Raw genomic sequence first — 17,852 nt, 5'->3', positions numbered from 1 at the left:
TCTCTCTATATATATATATATATATATAGATATATATATTATATATATATATATATATAATATATATATTATATCTCACACACACACAAAAGCACGCACGCACGCACGCACGCACGCACGCACGCACACACACACATACGCTGTCAAAGCCTCACCCTCTATTCAGTTCCGTGGTGCGCAACTATTTCCTGAGCGGTATAAATACTAAGGCGCGCAAACATCTGCATTTCACAACGAGGCGTGGTTTAGAACGGACAGGTGGGCTGCTACTGCTGTATAACTGCTGTGAGCATTAATTAAACTAGGATATTTCTATCTATCCCGGAGACCAACACATCATCATGCCGAAGTGCCCAAAATGCACGAAGGAAGTTTACTTCGGTAAGACATCTTTATTTTGTCGATCAAAATTATTATTCATTATTTTTGCTAAACAGGGGTGCACTTATTTTATTCAACATACCTGCTTGGAGTTATCGTACCATATTTCACATTTGACGAAACCTGCCGACAGTTCAATACAGTTTAGTTAACCAACTTGTCTGTAGCTGTAAAAAAGCTCTTGAGAGATTGTGAGAGAGAAAAGGAGCAATGCTTCTCTTGAGCAATTTCCTGTTAGGAATTATATATAGAATGAACATGTCTGTGACTGTAGAATATTTTTGGCATGCAAACTTTTAGTAACTAGTTCATAACAATTTTAGTAATACTCGTTGACTAATTGGTTAATTATTGCATTGTTTATTTGCCCTTCCCAAAAGAGGAAGACATAATTCTACAAAAATCTGATGCAGTGAATTTAATGGGAGTCTTTCCCCCCTCAGACTCTGGAGATTTTACAACAGTGATAACATCTTGACAACAGACTAGCTGCGGTACTGTAGGTCCTGCTAAGTCAGTGACTTAGCATACGGCACTTAGTGCATTAGGGAGAGAGGGGATAAAATAACATGGGGATAAAAGACTACAGCAGGCATTAAGACATCCCAATACAATATCTCTCTCAGACTTGTACTGGAATAGGAAATCACTAGTTATATATCAGGTTTGAAATGGGAAATTCATACATGTTCAAGTTGGCAGTAACCATCTGTTTGTGTTGGAGCCTACCCCTCTTATCTTTCAACAACTGATATAGTAAAGAAGTGTACTGACAAGCACAAGCACTGTGAGGGAGATGACATCTCAGATGGGCACGGTGTAAACTAATATTATTTTGATCAAGGCTAAGGAAGGAAAACGAGTGCCATGAAACTACAACCACTGGTTCCGTCTTGTAAACTAATATTCCGCATGGAAAATATTGCTTTTGTACTTATTTTAAGTGACGACTTAAATGACAGATGAGAAGAAGAGGAAATCAATATTTCCAGAGTCTGTAATGTTTTACCCGGTGAATCCCAAGAACCTTGGTCTCCCTCTGTCTGGAGCTCCATGGAGGGAGGAACTGATTGGACGGACCATTTTATGTGTCTTGATCCATTTAGCACATTTCCTTCACTTCAGTAGCTTAACAGAGTCAGTCTGTCATCGCTGGAGACACACAAAGCCATGATACATAGCACAACGGCTCTTTCTCTCTCTGTCTCTCTCCCTACAGTAAGGTTGGCCTGTCAGTCAGATGAATTGACTCTGCCATACCCCCCCCCCCCCCCCTCTCTCTCTGTCTCTCTCAATTCAATTCAAGGTGCTTTGTTGTCATTGGAAACATATGTTTACATTTCCAAAGCAAGTGAAGTAGATAATAAATAAAGTGAAATAAACAATTATGAACAGTAAACATTAAACTCACAGAAGTTCCAAAAGAATAAAGATATTTCAAATGTCATATTATGTCTATATACAGTGTTGTAACAATGTGCAAATGGTTAAAGTACAAAAGGGAAAATAAATAAACACAAATATGGGTTGTATTTACAATGGTGTTTGTTCTTCACTGGTTGCCCTTTTCTTGTGGCAACAGGTCACAAATCTTGCTGCTGTGATGGCACACTGTGGTATTTCACCCAGTAGATATGGGAGTTTATCAAAATTGGGTTTGTTTTCAAATTCTTTGTGTGTCTGTGTAATCTGAGGGAAATATGTGTCTCTAATATGGTCATACATTGGCAGGAGGTTAGGAAGTACAGCTCAGTTTCCACCAAATGTAGTTTTCTCGTGATTTGGTTGGTTTGTGTTTGTGGGGTCTGTTTGTGTTTGTGAATAGAGCCCCAGAGTGTTTGTGAACAGAGTCTCTCTCTCTACCCACCTCATAACTACCCCACCTCTCTCTCTCTCTCTGTCTCTCTCTACAGTAAGGTTGGCCTGTCAGTCAGAGGAATTGACCCTGCTGGCTGGGGAGCCATACCTTCCTTCTGCGGATTAACTTTTCGTTTTTTTTCTCATAAAAAAACAGGTCTGCGTCTCTCTGCAGCTCTTGAATAAAATGTCTCAGGGCAAAAGGGCATTGAAGCTGAGCTTCGGTTTTTTGGCTTGTAGGGTATTATCAGTTTTCTCTTTCATAAATCTATAAAATACTTGTTTTCAGAAAGTATCTGTCATTGCTCAAGGGAGCAGCTATACTATCTTACATTTTAGTAGACACTCTTATGCAGAGAAACTTAAAGTATCAATTAGGATTAAATGCTTTGCTCAAGGGCAAATCAGCACATGTTTCACCTAGTTGGCTTGGGGATCTGAACCAGCAACCTTTCGGTTCATGGCCCAACAATCTTAACCGCTAAGCAACATGACACTACTGCTACTCTCTGATCATCATATATGCATAGTCACTTTAACCATATCTACATGTACATACTACCTCAATCAGCCTGACTAACCGGTGTCTGTATGTAGCCTCACTACTTTTATAGCCTCGCTACTGTATATAGCCTCGCTACTGTTATTTTTCACTGTCTTTTTACTGTTGTTTTTATTTCTTTACTTACCTATTGTTCACCGAATACCTTTTTTGCACTATTGGTTAGAGCCTGTAAGTAAACATTTCACTGTAAGGTCTACACCTGTTGTATTCCGCGCACGTGACAAATACACTTTGATTTGATTTGACACCCTATCTAGCTTGGGAATGCTTATGCAGCAACTCCATCTTCACGTAATAAGCTTTTCACAACCTGTTCCACCGTAGGTCTGTTTTCCTACCTGACGAGGCCTATTTCCTGTTCTATACATATCATTTATCTCCCCATCTCCTCTCTTTCTAAACTGTCTTTTGCCTTGGTTGATCTTCTCTCTACCCACCCTCATAGCTCCCCCAGTGAGTGGTGTAAGAAGTGTTATTCATGGTAGTTGGAGTGGTGTAAGAAGTGTTATTCATGGTAGTTGGAGTGGTGTAAGAAGTGTTATTCATGGTAGTTGGAGTGGTGTAAGAAGTGTTATTCATGGTAGTTGGAGTGGTGTAAGAAGTGTTATTCATGGTAGTTGGAGTGGTGTAAGAAGTGTTATTCATGGTAGTTGGAGTGGTGTAAGAAGTGTTATTCATGGTAGTTGGAGTGGTGTAAGAAGTGTTATTCATGGTAGTTGGAGTGGTGTAAGAAGTGTTATTCATGGTAGTTGGAGTGGTGTAAGAAGTGTTATTCATGGTAGTTGGAGTGGTGTAAGACGTGTTATTCATGGTAGTTGGAGTGGTGTAAGAAGTGTTATTCATGGTAGTTGGAGTGGTGTAAGAAGTGTTATTCATGGTAGTTGGAGTGGTGTAAGAAGTGTTATTCATGGTAGTTGGAGTGGTGTAAGAAGTGTTATTCATGGTAGTTGGAGTGGTGTAAGAAGTGTTATTCATGGTTGGTCTTTCTCACACACCCCCATTACAGTAAGCACACCCCCATTACAGTAAGCACACCCTAATTACAGTAAACACACCCCAGTAACAGTAGACACATCCCAATTACAGTAGACACACCCCAATCACATTAGACACACCCTATGACATTGACATCAAGGGGACTGAAGGATCTGTGTCTGTATATAAACTTCATTCACACACACACCCACCTACAGACAGACAGATGGACAACAGCTCTGAGTGCCTGAGGAATGAGCTGACCATTCATAACCAGTGGTGACAACAGAAGTGAAGGAATGTTGTTCGATGAATCACAATAGACCTTATTCACGTGTCGGCCATGATTGCTCCAGAGTAGGAATGAAAACCTCTGTGTGAATAAGGTCAATTACTGTAACCCAACAGCGTTGCCTCTGTTACCCTCTGACACTGTAAGTCAACCTAGAGCACTTGAGACACAGCAGCACCATTATATTCTGTCCGAGGGTAGTGGAGAGGGACATCCTTTCTCGGTTTCCTCATTTTGTTAGTGGAAGTACAGTAATTACCAGAGGTGGAACCAAGTCATTGTTTTACAAGTCAGAAGTAAGTCTCAAGTCTTAGCACTCAATGTCCCAAGTCAAGTCCCAAGTCAAGACAGGCAAGTATCAAGTCAAGTCTCAAGTCCTAAACTTTGAGTTTCGTGTCCTAAACAAGTCATAATGTGCTCTTCACCAAATGTAATAACATTTAATATTTTTAACAAGAGCAATAGTTACTATATTACATTTACGCAAATCATGAATGTTTAAAAAAAATATCTATATATGTATTACTTTCCAAATAAATGTTATATTTCCATGGAAATACATGGGTAGCCATGAGACAGACCCCCCCCCAATAGTGATCGACTATCAAGGATCGCTATGGGGAGCGAATCGGGTGATGTAGGCTTTTACACAATCGCCCAACCTTAACACACACACACACACACACACACACACACACACACACACACACACACACACACACACACACACACACACACACACACACACACACACACACACACACACACACACACACACACACACACACACACACACTCTCTCTCTCTCTGTGTGGTTACAGTAGGATAACGTATGTCAATGGTTTTAGGAACAGCAGTAACATCAGGCAGGATTTAGGCTACCAACTGCCTAGCCAGTTGTAGCTCAATCTTGGGTGCAATGATCACGTTCCCGCACTGACTGACTGTGTGGAGGCTCATTGATGTAACATTACGTTAGCCTACATGATACACCAGTAAAGAAATAAAATATATAGCTGTCGGCTATATTAGCCACGACTTACCGTTCTTTGTGCAGCAAATGTCGAACAAAGTTGGAAATTGTTGCTCCTCCGTCTGTAATTTTCTTCCCGAATGTTTTGCAAGTTGCAATCCATTTTTTGTTGATACAGCGTCGTCTTTATATCCGAAAATAATAATTTTGGGTATCATCTTTCCAAAGGCTCCATCTGAATTCACCCGCCAACGTTCCTCTGCACTGCCACGCACAACTGTTTCTCAGCTGGCACAATTTGATTGGCTGCTGTCTGATTCAAACTGTAATCCGTTAGATGAAGAGTTGATGCGCTGCTCACTTTTTTAAATAGCATCATTTTTTATATTTGGGCTTGAGGAGGGTATCAAGTCAGTTTGGGGAGGGTATCAAGTCAGCTTGGGGAGGGTATCAAGTCAGTTTGGGGAGGGTATCAAGTCAGTTTGGGGAGGGTATCAAGTCAGCTTGGGGAGGGTATCAAGTCAGTTTGGGGAGGGTATCAAGTCAGTTTGGGGAGGGTATCAAGTCAGCTTGGGGAGGGTATCAAGTCAGCTTGGGGAGGGTATCAAGTCAGTTTGGGGAGGGTATCAAGTCAGCTTGGGGAGGGTATCAAGTCAGTTTGGGGAGGGTATCAAGTCAGCTTGGGGAGGGTATCAAGTCAGCTTGGGGAGGGTATCAAGTCAGCTTGGGGAAGGTATCAAGTCAGCTTGGGGAGGGTATCAAGTCAGGTTGGGGAGGGTATCAAGACAGCTTGGGGAGGGTATCAAGTCAGCTTGGGGAGGGTATCAAGTCAGCTTGGGGAGGGTATCAAGTCAGCTTGGGGAGGGTATCAAGTCAGCTTGGGGAGGGTATCAGGTCAGCTTGGAGAGGGTATCAGGTCAGCTTGGGGAGGGTATCAAGTCAGGTCGAGTCATAAGGCTCAAGTCCAAGTCAAGTCACGAGTCATTGGTGTTAAAGTCAAAGTCGAGTTGCAAGTCATCATATTTGTGACTCGAGTCTGACTCGACTCCAAACCTCTGGTGATTACTGTGGCCTAGAGGGAGGCCAAACCTTGGACCTGGTTCCATTCCACCCAGTCTCTACAGAGCCAGCTGGAATGCTGTAGGACTGACTGACTGGAAGACTGACTGGAATACTGACTGGAAGACTGACTGGAAGAATGAGTGCACTGAGACACTGATTGACTGACAGATTTTTTTAATTTAACCTTTATTTAACTAGGTAAGTCAGTTAAGAACAAATTCTTATTTTCAATGACAGCCTAGGAACAGTGGGTTAGCTGCCTTGTTCAGGGGCAGAACAACAGATTTGTACCTTGTCAGCTCAGGGATTCAATCTAGCAACCTTTCGGTTACAAGTCCAACGCTCTAACCACTAGGCTACCTGCCGCCCCCAGTAGAATTTGATTGCTGACTGACTGACTGGAAGACTGACTGACTGGCTTACTGACTGCACTGAGACACTGATTGACTGACTGACTGGCTGCACTGACTGACTGGCTGACTGACTGACCGACTGATTGTACTGAGACACTGGAAACAATAATCTGACAGCGTGGATCCATACTCACACTAGGGGCTCGATTTAATCCGTAGCGCTGAAGAATTGTGCTACAGCTCCATAGAAATGTGAAGGCAATGTTCCTGCGTTCACAGAGACTGGATTCACGGTAAACGCTGCATATGTCGGCTCAATCGGGAAATTATCTTTACATTGAATTTGCACTACAGTGCGGATCTTCAGCACTACGGATTGAATCGAGCCCTAAATCACTGCCATGACAAATACCAGATTATTGTTAAGTACTTAAGTAAAAATACTTCAAAGTACTACTTAAGTGTTTTTTTGGGGTATCTTTACTTTACTATTTATATTTTTGACAACTTTTACTTATACATCACTACATTCCTAAAGAATATAATGTACTTTCTACTCCATACATTTCCCTGACTCCTAAAAGTACTTGCTACATTATGAATGCTTAGCAGGACAGGAAAATGGTCTAATTCACGCACTTAAAGAGAAAATCCCTGGTCATCCCTACTGCAGCTGATCTGGCAGACTCACTAAACACAAATGCTTTGTTTGTAAATGATGTCTGAGTGTTGGAGTGTGCCCCTGGCTATCCGTACATTTTTAAAAACAAGAAAATCGTGCCGTTTGGTTTGCTCAATATAATGGAATTTGAAATGATTTATACTTGTACTTTTACTTTTGATACTTAAGTATATTTCAAACCAAATACTTTTAGACTTTTACTTAAGTAGAATTTTACTAGGTGACTTTCACTTTTACTTGAGTCATTTTCTATGAAGGAATTTTTACTTTTACTCAAATATGACAATTGGGTACTTTTTCCACCACTGACAAATAACTATTGATACATAGGCATACTGTGCATGAACTCAGTAATACAGTATAGTCAAATGCAATTCTACAATATGTAGAGACCTTCAGAATCATTTACAGTAATTCCAAATATGAAGCAAGAGTTCCCATGATGGATCTGTAATCTCTTGGTTAAACATTTACTTTAAATTGTGTATTGAGTAAGACTTTAGCAGGACCCTCATTCATATCCATAGATGGTAGTGATCATGTTATGCTCCAGTGTGTTTTGAATTTTCTCTACTTTATTTATGACCAAAATGTATTAGAATGTCGTTTTGCTTTCAGCACCTCCTGTCCTTATGTTTTGAAATTGTGTGTGTGTGTGCGATGCTTTGCATGTATGTATGTGTATATGTGCTCAGTGTGTGTGATGTGTGTATGTGTATATGTGCTCAGTGTGTGTGACGTATGTATGTGTATATGTGCTCAGTGTGTGTGATGTGTGTATGTGTTTATGTGCTCAGTGTGTGTGATGTGTGTATGTGTTTATGTGCTCAGTGTGTGTGACGTACGTATGTGTATATGTGTTTGAGTGTGTGTGCTCAGTTTGATGAACTTTACAGCATTTGGCTCCCATCAGACACAGCAGATGCTTAGTTGGCCCTCTCTCCCATTGCATCGTGGGATAGATCTCACCAGACCGCCCTCCGAGCTTGAACATTTCTGCTCATAAAAACCATAAAACCCATGACTATGGCTTACCCCCCTGTTTAACGACCGTCTCCATGATGGCTATTTGTTGCAAATCGTTCCTCACAGCTCAGCCCGAAGATAAATACTCTCTTTATCAGGTTTTTATATTTCCAAGGGATGAGGGGAAATAGGGAGGGAAGGGAGGGCATATTCCTCAGGGAGTCTCCTCTCTCTCTCTCCTCAGACACTCATCCAAGCACCACACCCTCCCAATATTCTTGTGACTAAAGTGTTATCTGTGTGCTGGTCTAAACGAGGCCTGTAACGTTACATCATGGAGTTCACAAGCAGTATCCTCACCAGACTACAGTCTGACATCCAGACAGTATCCTCACCAGACTACAGTCTGACATCCAGACAGTATCCTCACCAGACTACAGTCTGACATCCAGACAGTATCCTCACCAGACTACAGTCTGACATCCAGACAGTATCCTCACCAGACTACAGTCTGACATCCAGACAGTATCCTCACCAGACTACAGTCTGACATCCAGACAGTATCCTCACCAGACTACAGTCTGACATCCAGACAGTATCCTCACCAGACTACAGTCTGACATCCGGACAGTATCCTCACCAGACTACAGTCTGACATCCAGACAGTATCCTCACCAGACTACAGTCTGACATCCGGACAGTATCCTCACCAGACTACAGTCTGATATCCAGACAGTATGCTCACCAGACTACAGTCTGACATCCGGACAGTATCCTCACCAGACTACAGTCTGACATCCAGACAGTATCCTCACCAGACTACAGTCTAACATCCAGACAGTATCCTCACCAGACTACAGTCTGACATCCAGACAGTATCCTCACCAGACTACAGTCTGACATCCAGACAGTATCCTCACCAGACTACAGTCTGACATCCAGACAGTATCCTCACCAGACTACAGTCTGACATCCAGACAGTATCCTCACCAGACTACAGTCTGACATCCAGACAGTATCCTCACCAGACTACAGTCTGACATCCAGACAGTATCCTCACCAGACTACAGTCTGACATCCAGACAGTATCCTCACCAGACTACAGTCTAACATCCAGACAGTATCCTCACCAGACTACAGTCTGACATCCAGACAGTATCCTCACCAGACTACAGTCTGACATCCAGACAGTATCCTCACCAGACTACAGTCGGACATCCAGACAGTATCCTCACCAGACTACAGTCTGACATCCAGACAGTATCCTCACCAGACTACAGTGCCCCTCTCGGTGTGGTGTGGGAAGATGCATGTCATTGTGAGTGGGCCATTGTCCATTAGCTAAATGTGTCCTATTATCTCTTTGTCTCACAGCGGAGAGAGTGACATCACTGGGGAAGGACTGGCACAGACCCTGTCTGAAGTGTGAGAAGTGTAACAAGACGCTGTCGGCCGGATCACACGCAGAGGTCAGCCGACACACACACACACACACACACACACACACACACACACACACACACACACACACACACACACACACACACACACACACACACACACACACACTCAAACACACACACCCACGCATGTGCAAGCACACATGCGGGCAAACACACAAGCTCGTGCAACCAAACACACACACTTCACACAATCCTCACACACAACACACAATTAATTATTAGATGAGAAATATTTAAAGGAAAAGAATTAAGGATATTGGAATAATGTATTTATGATATGTGTTCTCCTGTCATAGATCGAATTGGTCATAAACTCCAATTAAGCCCACATTCTGGTCCATTAATCTTTCATGAATATGGCTTTTCATCTGAATACAATCACATGCTGGTATTTTCAGTCAGTCAGGCTGGTACTAATACAGCCTGTACCCTCTCTTTCATTCTCTCTCTCTCTCTGATTGGGGTGTCTGTCTGTCTGTCTCTCTGGATCTGTCTCTCTCTCTCTCTCTCTCTCTCTCTCTCTCTCTCTCTCTCTCTCTCTCTCTCTGTCTCTCTCTCTCTCTCTCTCTCTGTCTCTCTCTCTCTCTCTCTCTCTCTCTCTAGCACGATGGCAAGCCTTACTGTAACAGCCCCTGCTACTCTGCACTATTTGGGCCTAAAGGTGAGTTCCTATTGATAATGATCCGACAGTAGAGGTGACAGGTGCCTTAACAATCTATCTTAATGAGGATATCATAATTGAGAGAGATCACAAACCTATTATCGTAAACCATATTACCTAGGGTTGTTATATGTTTTTGGTTCAAAGTACATGTCAATGTAAGAAGGTAACAGTTAATATATAAGTTGAGTTCAGTGATATGGGAGCCGTGTGTATATATACGTACCCTGATAAAGCTCCACTCTGTAATCTTTGGGAGGAGAACCTCACTATCGGGTATTCCTGACCCTAACATCCTGTATGGAAAGTCCTGTTCATTGTGAACCTGTGACAGAATGAGCTCATTTTAACCTTTACGATACCCACCTCAGTGGGTAAGGTTCACACTTCCACAAAGAACATTGGGGTCATTAACATCTTATCAATCAATATATTTTATATTTTATCTACTGATAACCTAGAAACTCTCTCCTCAAAATACAGTCACTGTCTCTGAAAAGAGGGCTAGTCGGACCCCTTACATTGACAGATATCCTGAATGGGAGAAATAGTTGGAATGTTCTGTTGGAATTGGAACAGCGGTAGTCATAGCAATGGTCATGTTGGTTTCGTGTGGTGGTTCTAGAAGAGCTGCTGTGGAACAGGGACCACAGGAGTTTCCATTATTGTGGTTCCGCTGTTCCGCTGCCACCTGAAACATAATCCCAGAATGTTTTGTCGACGTACAGTATGCAGTCCCCAGACCCAACACTCGCTCTCTTTCTTTCTCGCTGTCTCTCTCACACTCACTCCCGCTCTCTCTCTGTCTCTTCCCTCTCCCTCTCTCTTTCTTTCTCTGTTTCTCTCCCTCTCGCTCTTTCTCTCTGTCTCTCTGTCTCTCTTTTTCTCTCCCTCCAAAGGATTTGGACGTGGGGGAGCTGAAAGCCACACATTCACTAAGTAGACCAACTCAGGTACAGTACAGGCCATTCAGTGTACTCATTCAACCTTACAAATGCTACAAACATTAAAGATTGTTGTTTCGTTATACAAAATACAAATCTAACATGTTTCTCCTTTGTTTACAGGTTCATCCACCACACCAAATGGGTTACAAGAAGAAGGCAACTCAGCATTCTACAACATCCTCCAAACTATGCTAAACAAAAACAAACAACCAAAAAGACTCCTTTTTGGAACCACCGTTTTGTGTTATTTTCTGTCTTTGTGTTGTCTAGAGGAATCAGTCTTAATACACATTTGAATTGGCTATAGTGAGATGTTTACTATAATCCCACTAGTTAATCGGAGGGTTGTACACTAACCTCTCTGTTCCTGTACATGTTTTTCAATTCTGATTAAACAGTCTTTTTCAAAATGTTCTTCTCTCTTATTCATTCATTCCTCATTGGCTTACTCAGATAGTACTTCAGCATTCTTTTTATATTATAGAATGTCTCCTGTCTCATTTAGGTGTTTCCTCCTTAGTACACTTGATAGTTACATACAGAGCAATATGAGAATATTTCTGTGACTTCTACTTGCTACAATCCATGGAAACTTGAACATGTCCACTATGCCCACTGTGTCCACTATGCCCACTGTGTCCACTATGCCCACTATGTCCACTATGTCCACTGTGTCCACTATGCCCACTGTGTCCACTATGCCCACTATGTCCACTATGTCCACTATGTCCACTGTGTCCACTATGTCCACTGTGTCCACTATGTCCACTGTGCCCACTATGTCCACTGTGTCCACTATGCCCACTATGTCCACTATGTCCACTATGTTCATTATGTCCACTGTGTCCACTGTGTCCACTGTGTCCACTATTTCCACTGTGTCCACTGTGTCCATTATGTCCACTGTGTCCACTGTGTCCACAATGTCCACTGTGTCCACTGTGTCCACTGTGCCCACTATGTCCACTGTGTCCACTATGCCCACTATGTCCACTATGTCCACTGTATCCACTGTGTCCACTATGTCCACTATGTCCACTATGTCCACTGTGTCCACTATGTCCACTGTGTCCACTATGTCCACTGTGTCCACTATGTCCACTGTGTCCACTATGCCCACTGTGTCCACTATGCCCACTGTGTCCACTGTGTCCACTGTGTCCACTATTTCCACTGTGTCCACTGTGTCCATTATGTCCACTGTGTCCACTGTGTCCACAATGTCCACTGTGTCCACTGTGTCCACTGTGTCCATAATGTCCACTGTATCCACTGTGTCCACTATTTCCACTGTGTTCACTATTTCCACTGTGTTCATATCTGCAAGAAGAAAAACAGAAGACATCACATCGGCATCAGGCCAGCCATAGATAATACTTATTGTCCACATTCCTTGGCAGTTGGCACAATCACTAACTCAATCAGTAATCTAATTCGATTAGGATCTGGACACAGAATTATGTATGTGAGCAGGAATAGAAAGCTTTCCTTCAACATTGCAGTAAATACATGGGTAATCTACTTTGATTAAAATTCCAGCTATTGATGAGGATGGACTCTTGAAACTGTCATCCTCTCTGTAGTCTACCGTGGCTTTGTAACCTCACACATAAACTAAAGTTAACATTTTTGCTAATGACAGCAACATAGATCAATATTATGACATTATCCTTCTGAATAAGTCCCTATCTACTTCCATGATACAAACATTGACATTATCCTTCTGAATAAGTCCCTATCCACTTCCACAGTACAAAAATTATGACATTATCCTTCTGAATAAGTCCCTATCCACTTCCACGATACAAACATTGACATTATCCTTCTGAATAAGTCCCTATCCACTTCCACGATATAAACATTATGACATTATCCTTCTGAATAAGTCCCTATCCACTTCCACGATACAAACATTATGACATTATCCTTCTGAATAAGTCCCTATCCACTTCCACGATACAAACATTGACATTATCCTTCTGAATAAGTCCCTATCCACTTCCACGATATAAACATTATGACATTATCCTTCTGAATAAGTCTCTATCCACTTCCACGATACAAACATTATGACATTATCCTTCTGAATAAGTCCCTATCCACTTCCACGATACAAACATTGACATTATCCTTCTGAATAAGTCCCTATCCACTTCCACGATACAAACATTATGACATTATCCTTCTGAATAAGTCCCTATCCACTTCCCTTCGACAGCCCCATCCACTCTTAGAGATATGATTCAGGGGACACATCCCTTTACTCCTTCTCACACCCACCCACTCTGTCCACTAAACAGCTGGACCCATCTTGAAGGGAGGGAGGTTAGGGGAGGGAGGGATTGAGGGAGGGAGGGATGTAGAGAGAGCGGGAGAGATGGAGGGAGTGGAGTGAGCAAGGGAGGCCAGGCTATTCTAGAGTCCTAAAGGGAGATGAAGGGAAAGGAGGGTCTAGGATTTTTCCCAAACTATCCCATGGCCAGAAGGGAAGGCCAGAAGGGAAGGCCAGAAGGGCAGGCCAGAAGGGAAGGCCAGAAGGGAAGGCCAGAAGGGAAGGCCAGATCCTTCTTCGTGACCTTTGTGGCTTCCGCTGCCACACCCTGTTCCGAGGACATTGCCTTCAGCTCCGAGTTTACGACCAGCCGCCCATCCGCCCTCCGTCACCCAGCAACTGGCTGGCAGCCACCTCACTAACCTCGCTCCCTCCCCTCCGCTGTCACAGGGCCGACCCACCGCCCACTGTTACCACGGTAATAGACAAAAACAAGACCCAACAGCCACCTGACAACCCAGACACCTCTCTCTCCCTGATCCCCTCTTCCTCTCTCTCTCTCTCTCTCTCTCACTCTCTCCCTCCCACCCACGCGCATTCCTCTTTGAACAAAGACCTTCAGTGTCACACAGAAGTCCACCAAGCCATACCACAGACAGGGTGGTATGCCCAACTGATGAGGCCACAGAGCGAGGAGGGGGGTGATCAGTAATAGCATCTGTGAAAAGTGCATTTATCTCCCAACTCTTTTCTTATCTGTAATATTCCCCTAACTGACAACTAGAATGAAAAGAGAATATAAAGTACATATACAAATTCCATGCATAGCACACTCAGAGAAGAAATATACAAATTGACTTCAGTTGTGGTTGGAATATTTATTTTTTTACATACTTATACGCTCAGTGCCAACCATGTCAAAAGAACCTGTCAAGTTCCACAGGATAACAAAAGACACAATAGTTCTTTCTAAACACTTTCGGAAGAATGGGGGACAACATCTATCTGTGAGGGGGCTAGAAAGGGGGACAACATCTATCTGTGAGGGGGATAGAAAGGGGGACAACATCTATCTGTGAGGGGGCTAGAAAGGGGGACAACATATATCTGTGAGGGGGCTAGAAAGGGGGACAACATCTATCTGTGAGGGGGCTAGAAAGGGGGACAACATCTATCTGTGAGGGGGCTAGAAAGGGGGACAACATCTATCTGTGAGGGGGCTAGAAAGGGGGACAACATCTATCTGTGAGGGGGCTAGAATGGGGGACAACATCTATCTGTGAGGGGGCTAGAATGGGGGACAACATCTATCTGTGAGGGGGCTAGAATGGGGGACAACATCTATCTGTGAGGGGGCTAGAATGGGGGACAACATCTATCTGTGAGGGGGCTAGAAAGGGGGACAACATTATGCTGTGAGGGGGCTAGAAAGGGGGACAACATCTATCTGTGAGGGGGCTAGAAAGGGGGACAACATCTATCTGTGAGGGGGCTAGAAAGGGGGACAACATCTATCTGTGAGGGGGCTAGAATGGGGGACAACATCTATCTGTGAGGGGGCTAGAATGGGGGACAACATCTATCTGTGAGGGGGCTAGAAAGGGGGACAACATCTATCTGTGAGGGGGCTAGAAAGGGGGTAGCACAGAAAAATCTAAGAAATACATCAACATAAAAAAATGTGGGTCAGTATTCTGTTTTTTTTACAGGGTCCGAGAAAATGATTTTTTTTGTTTTGCAATTTCACGGCAGAAGATTGTGTTCTCTCTCTTTCTCTCTCTTCATGACAATTATCTTTTAACACTGGAAGGACAGACCTTAAAGGTGGGATGAAGTTCCTGATTTGGCCTTGTTTTTCGGGTGAGTGACTGTAACTGCGTACTGTTTTGGCAGAGTGAATGTACAAATGCTTCCCACATGCGAATGCACGCACAAGAGACACCCACACTGCGAAAGCATGCACAAGAGACACCCACATTAAAACATCCCCCCAAGACAACTCTCATGGCTGCTGCATTTCTTAATGATCAAGCGGTCATTAAGAAATGCATCAGCCATGACTGAAGCCAAACAAGAGTTGTCTTGGGGGGATGTTTTAATGTGGGTGTCTCTTGTGCATGCATTCGCAGTGTGGGTGTCTCTTGTGCATGCATTCGCAGTGTGGGTGTCTCTTGTGCGTACATTCGCAGTGTGGGTGTCTCTTGTGCGTGCATTCGCAGTGTGGGTGTCTCTTGTGCGTGCATTCGCAGTGTGGGTGTCTCTTGTGCGTGCATTCGCAGTGTGGGTGTCTCTTGTGCGTGCATTCGCAGTGTGGGTGTCTCTTGTGCGTGCATTCGCAGTGTGGGTGTCTCTTGTGCATGCATTCGCATATGGGAAGCATTTGTACATTCACTCTGCCAAAACAGTTAGTCACTCACCTTTCTAGATAACATGAAATAGTCTAACCAGGTCTTGTGTCTTGAAGTCCTCTAACTTCTTTCCCCAATTAGCTACAGCCAGGCTGTTGTGCAACTTGGCAAAATTGGTTTGACACTGGATAGCCTATCTCTGGGGCTAGTTAGGGACCATCATTAAATTATAATATGTAAATGGGACAATGTTTTAATGTTGCACATCTTTTAGCTGTATATGCATTTCTACAATTTATAGTTGGTTATAGATTTTAAAATATTGTCACATGTACATTGTGTAATTTACTGATGGTCCCTAACTAGCCCCATATAGATATCGAATGTCAAACAAAATGTACCATAGGCGTTACGATCGGATCGGGTGCAGTTGAGCTCCGAATTGATTATTTGTGGGCATGAGGGTAGGATTGAAATAAACACTTAATTCCAGGATATGCCATATCTTCCTATCATCTTGCAAATTTCACTTTTGGATGAGAGCGAGACTGACTTTATGACCAAAATGATCCTATTTACACGTAGTAAATTGTGACAATAGAATACATGCTTCTGACTCTTATTGATGTCACATAAGCTGTCTTCAAAGTAAGAAGTTGCTTTTAAGGGGCAGTCGCACTTTAACTGCCACCATGGTAGTCATGGTGACACTCATTTGACGTGGTGCTCTGGAAGTGAAAACTGTAGTGTTCCTATAGTCTAGAATCAAAACCGTGTCCCAGATGGCACCCTATTCCTTGTATTCCCTATATAGGGCACTACTTTCTATGGACCCTGATCAAAAGTTGTCACACCCTGATCTGTTTCACCTGTCTTGTGCTGGTCTCCACCCTCCACCAGGTGTCTCCTATTTTTCCACATTATCCCCTGTGTATTAATACCTGCATTTTCTGTTTGTCTGTTGCCATTTCGTCTTGTTTTGTCAGGTCTTACCAGAGTGTTTCTCGTGTTTGTGGTCTAGTCTTTCCGGTTCTGACCTTTCTGCCTGTCCCTGATTGACTCTGCCTTGGGTTACAAACCTCTGCCTACCCTTTGTTATAATAACTATTCTGAGAACCAAACTATCTGCCTCCTGTGTCTGCAGTCATGATAAAAGTAGTGCACTACATTAGAATCAGATGGTTCATGTTGTGAGCTGTGTGCAACAACTCTGGAGGCAAGTCAGAGTAATAATCCAACAACAAGCTGCTGTTTCAGCATGAATCACAACCCTAATAGCAAAGGTGTGATACATGAAGGAACGAAAGTACTAAAACTGGTATTGGGGAAATTGGTAGAATGATGAAATGTCTCACCACCAACCCTACTTATTCACTGAGTGTACAAAACATTAAGAACACCTGCTATTCCATGACAGACTGACCAGGTGAATCGAGGTGAAAGCTATGATCCCTTATTGATGTCACTTGTTACATCCACTTCAATCAAATCAAATCCAAATCAAATTTTATTGGTCACATACACATGGTTAGCAGATGTTAATGCGAGTGTAGTGAAATGCTTGTGCTTCTAGTTCCGACCATGCAGTAATATCTAACAAGTAATCAAACAATTTCACAACAGCTAATTTATACACACAAGTGTAAAGGAATGATTAAGAATATGTACATAAGAATATATCAATGAGTGATGGCTGAACGGCATAGGCAAAATGCAGTAGATGGTATAGAGTACAGTATATACATATGAGATGAGTAATGTAGGGTATGTAAACATTATATAAAGTGGCATTGTTTAAGTGACTAGTGATACATTTATTACATCCAATTATTAATTATTAAAGTGGCTAGAGATTGAGTCTGTATGTTGGCAGCAGCCAGTCAATGTTAGTGATGGCTGTTTAACAGTCTGATGGCCTTGAGATAGAAGCTGTTTTTCAGTCTCTCTGTCCCTGCGTTGATGCACCTGTACTGATCTCGCCTTCTGGATGATAGCGGGGTGAACAGGCAGTGGCTCGGGTGGTTGTTGTCCTAAATGATCTTTATGGCCGTCCTG

General features: G+C 42.9%; 1 protein-coding gene across 1 annotated transcript; it reads left to right on the top strand.

Annotated features, from left to right (window-relative positions):
* The first annotated feature begins 215 nt into the window (after positions 1-215).
* LOC120023765 (cysteine-rich protein 1-like) lies at positions 216-11,591 on the top strand. Its single transcript, XM_038967863.1, has 5 exons — positions 216-381; positions 9,481-9,575; positions 10,173-10,230; positions 11,130-11,183; positions 11,298-11,591. Exons 1-4 carry the CDS (start codon positions 342-344, stop codon positions 11,171-11,173), a joined length of 237 nt encoding a protein of 78 aa, XP_038823791.1. The 5' UTR covers positions 216-341; the 3' UTR covers positions 11,174-11,183; positions 11,298-11,591.
* Positions 11,592-17,852: the final 6,261 nt, after the last annotated feature.

This window comes from Salvelinus namaycush, chromosome 28, assembly GCF_016432855.1.
Source record: "Salvelinus namaycush isolate Seneca chromosome 28, SaNama_1.0, whole genome shotgun sequence".
Taxonomy (NCBI): Eukaryota; Metazoa; Chordata; class Actinopteri; order Salmoniformes; family Salmonidae; genus Salvelinus; species Salvelinus namaycush.
Note: the sequence above shows the minus strand (reverse complement) of the source record. Positions and strands in the feature narration are given on the sequence as shown.

Bases quoted from the DNA above. Each gene is read 5' to 3' on its own strand.
- LOC120023765 (XM_038967863.1), top strand. From the start codon at position 342: ATGCCGAAGTGCCCAAAATGCACGAAGGAAGTTTACTTCG. The intron at 382-9,480 runs GTAAGACATCTT...TTTGTCTCACAG, and splicing joins CACGAAGGAAGTTTACTTCG to CGGAGAGAGTGACATCACTG. The intron at 9,576-10,172 runs GTCAGCCGACAC...CTCTCTCTCTAG, and splicing joins CGGCCGGATCACACGCAGAG to CACGATGGCAAGCCTTACTG.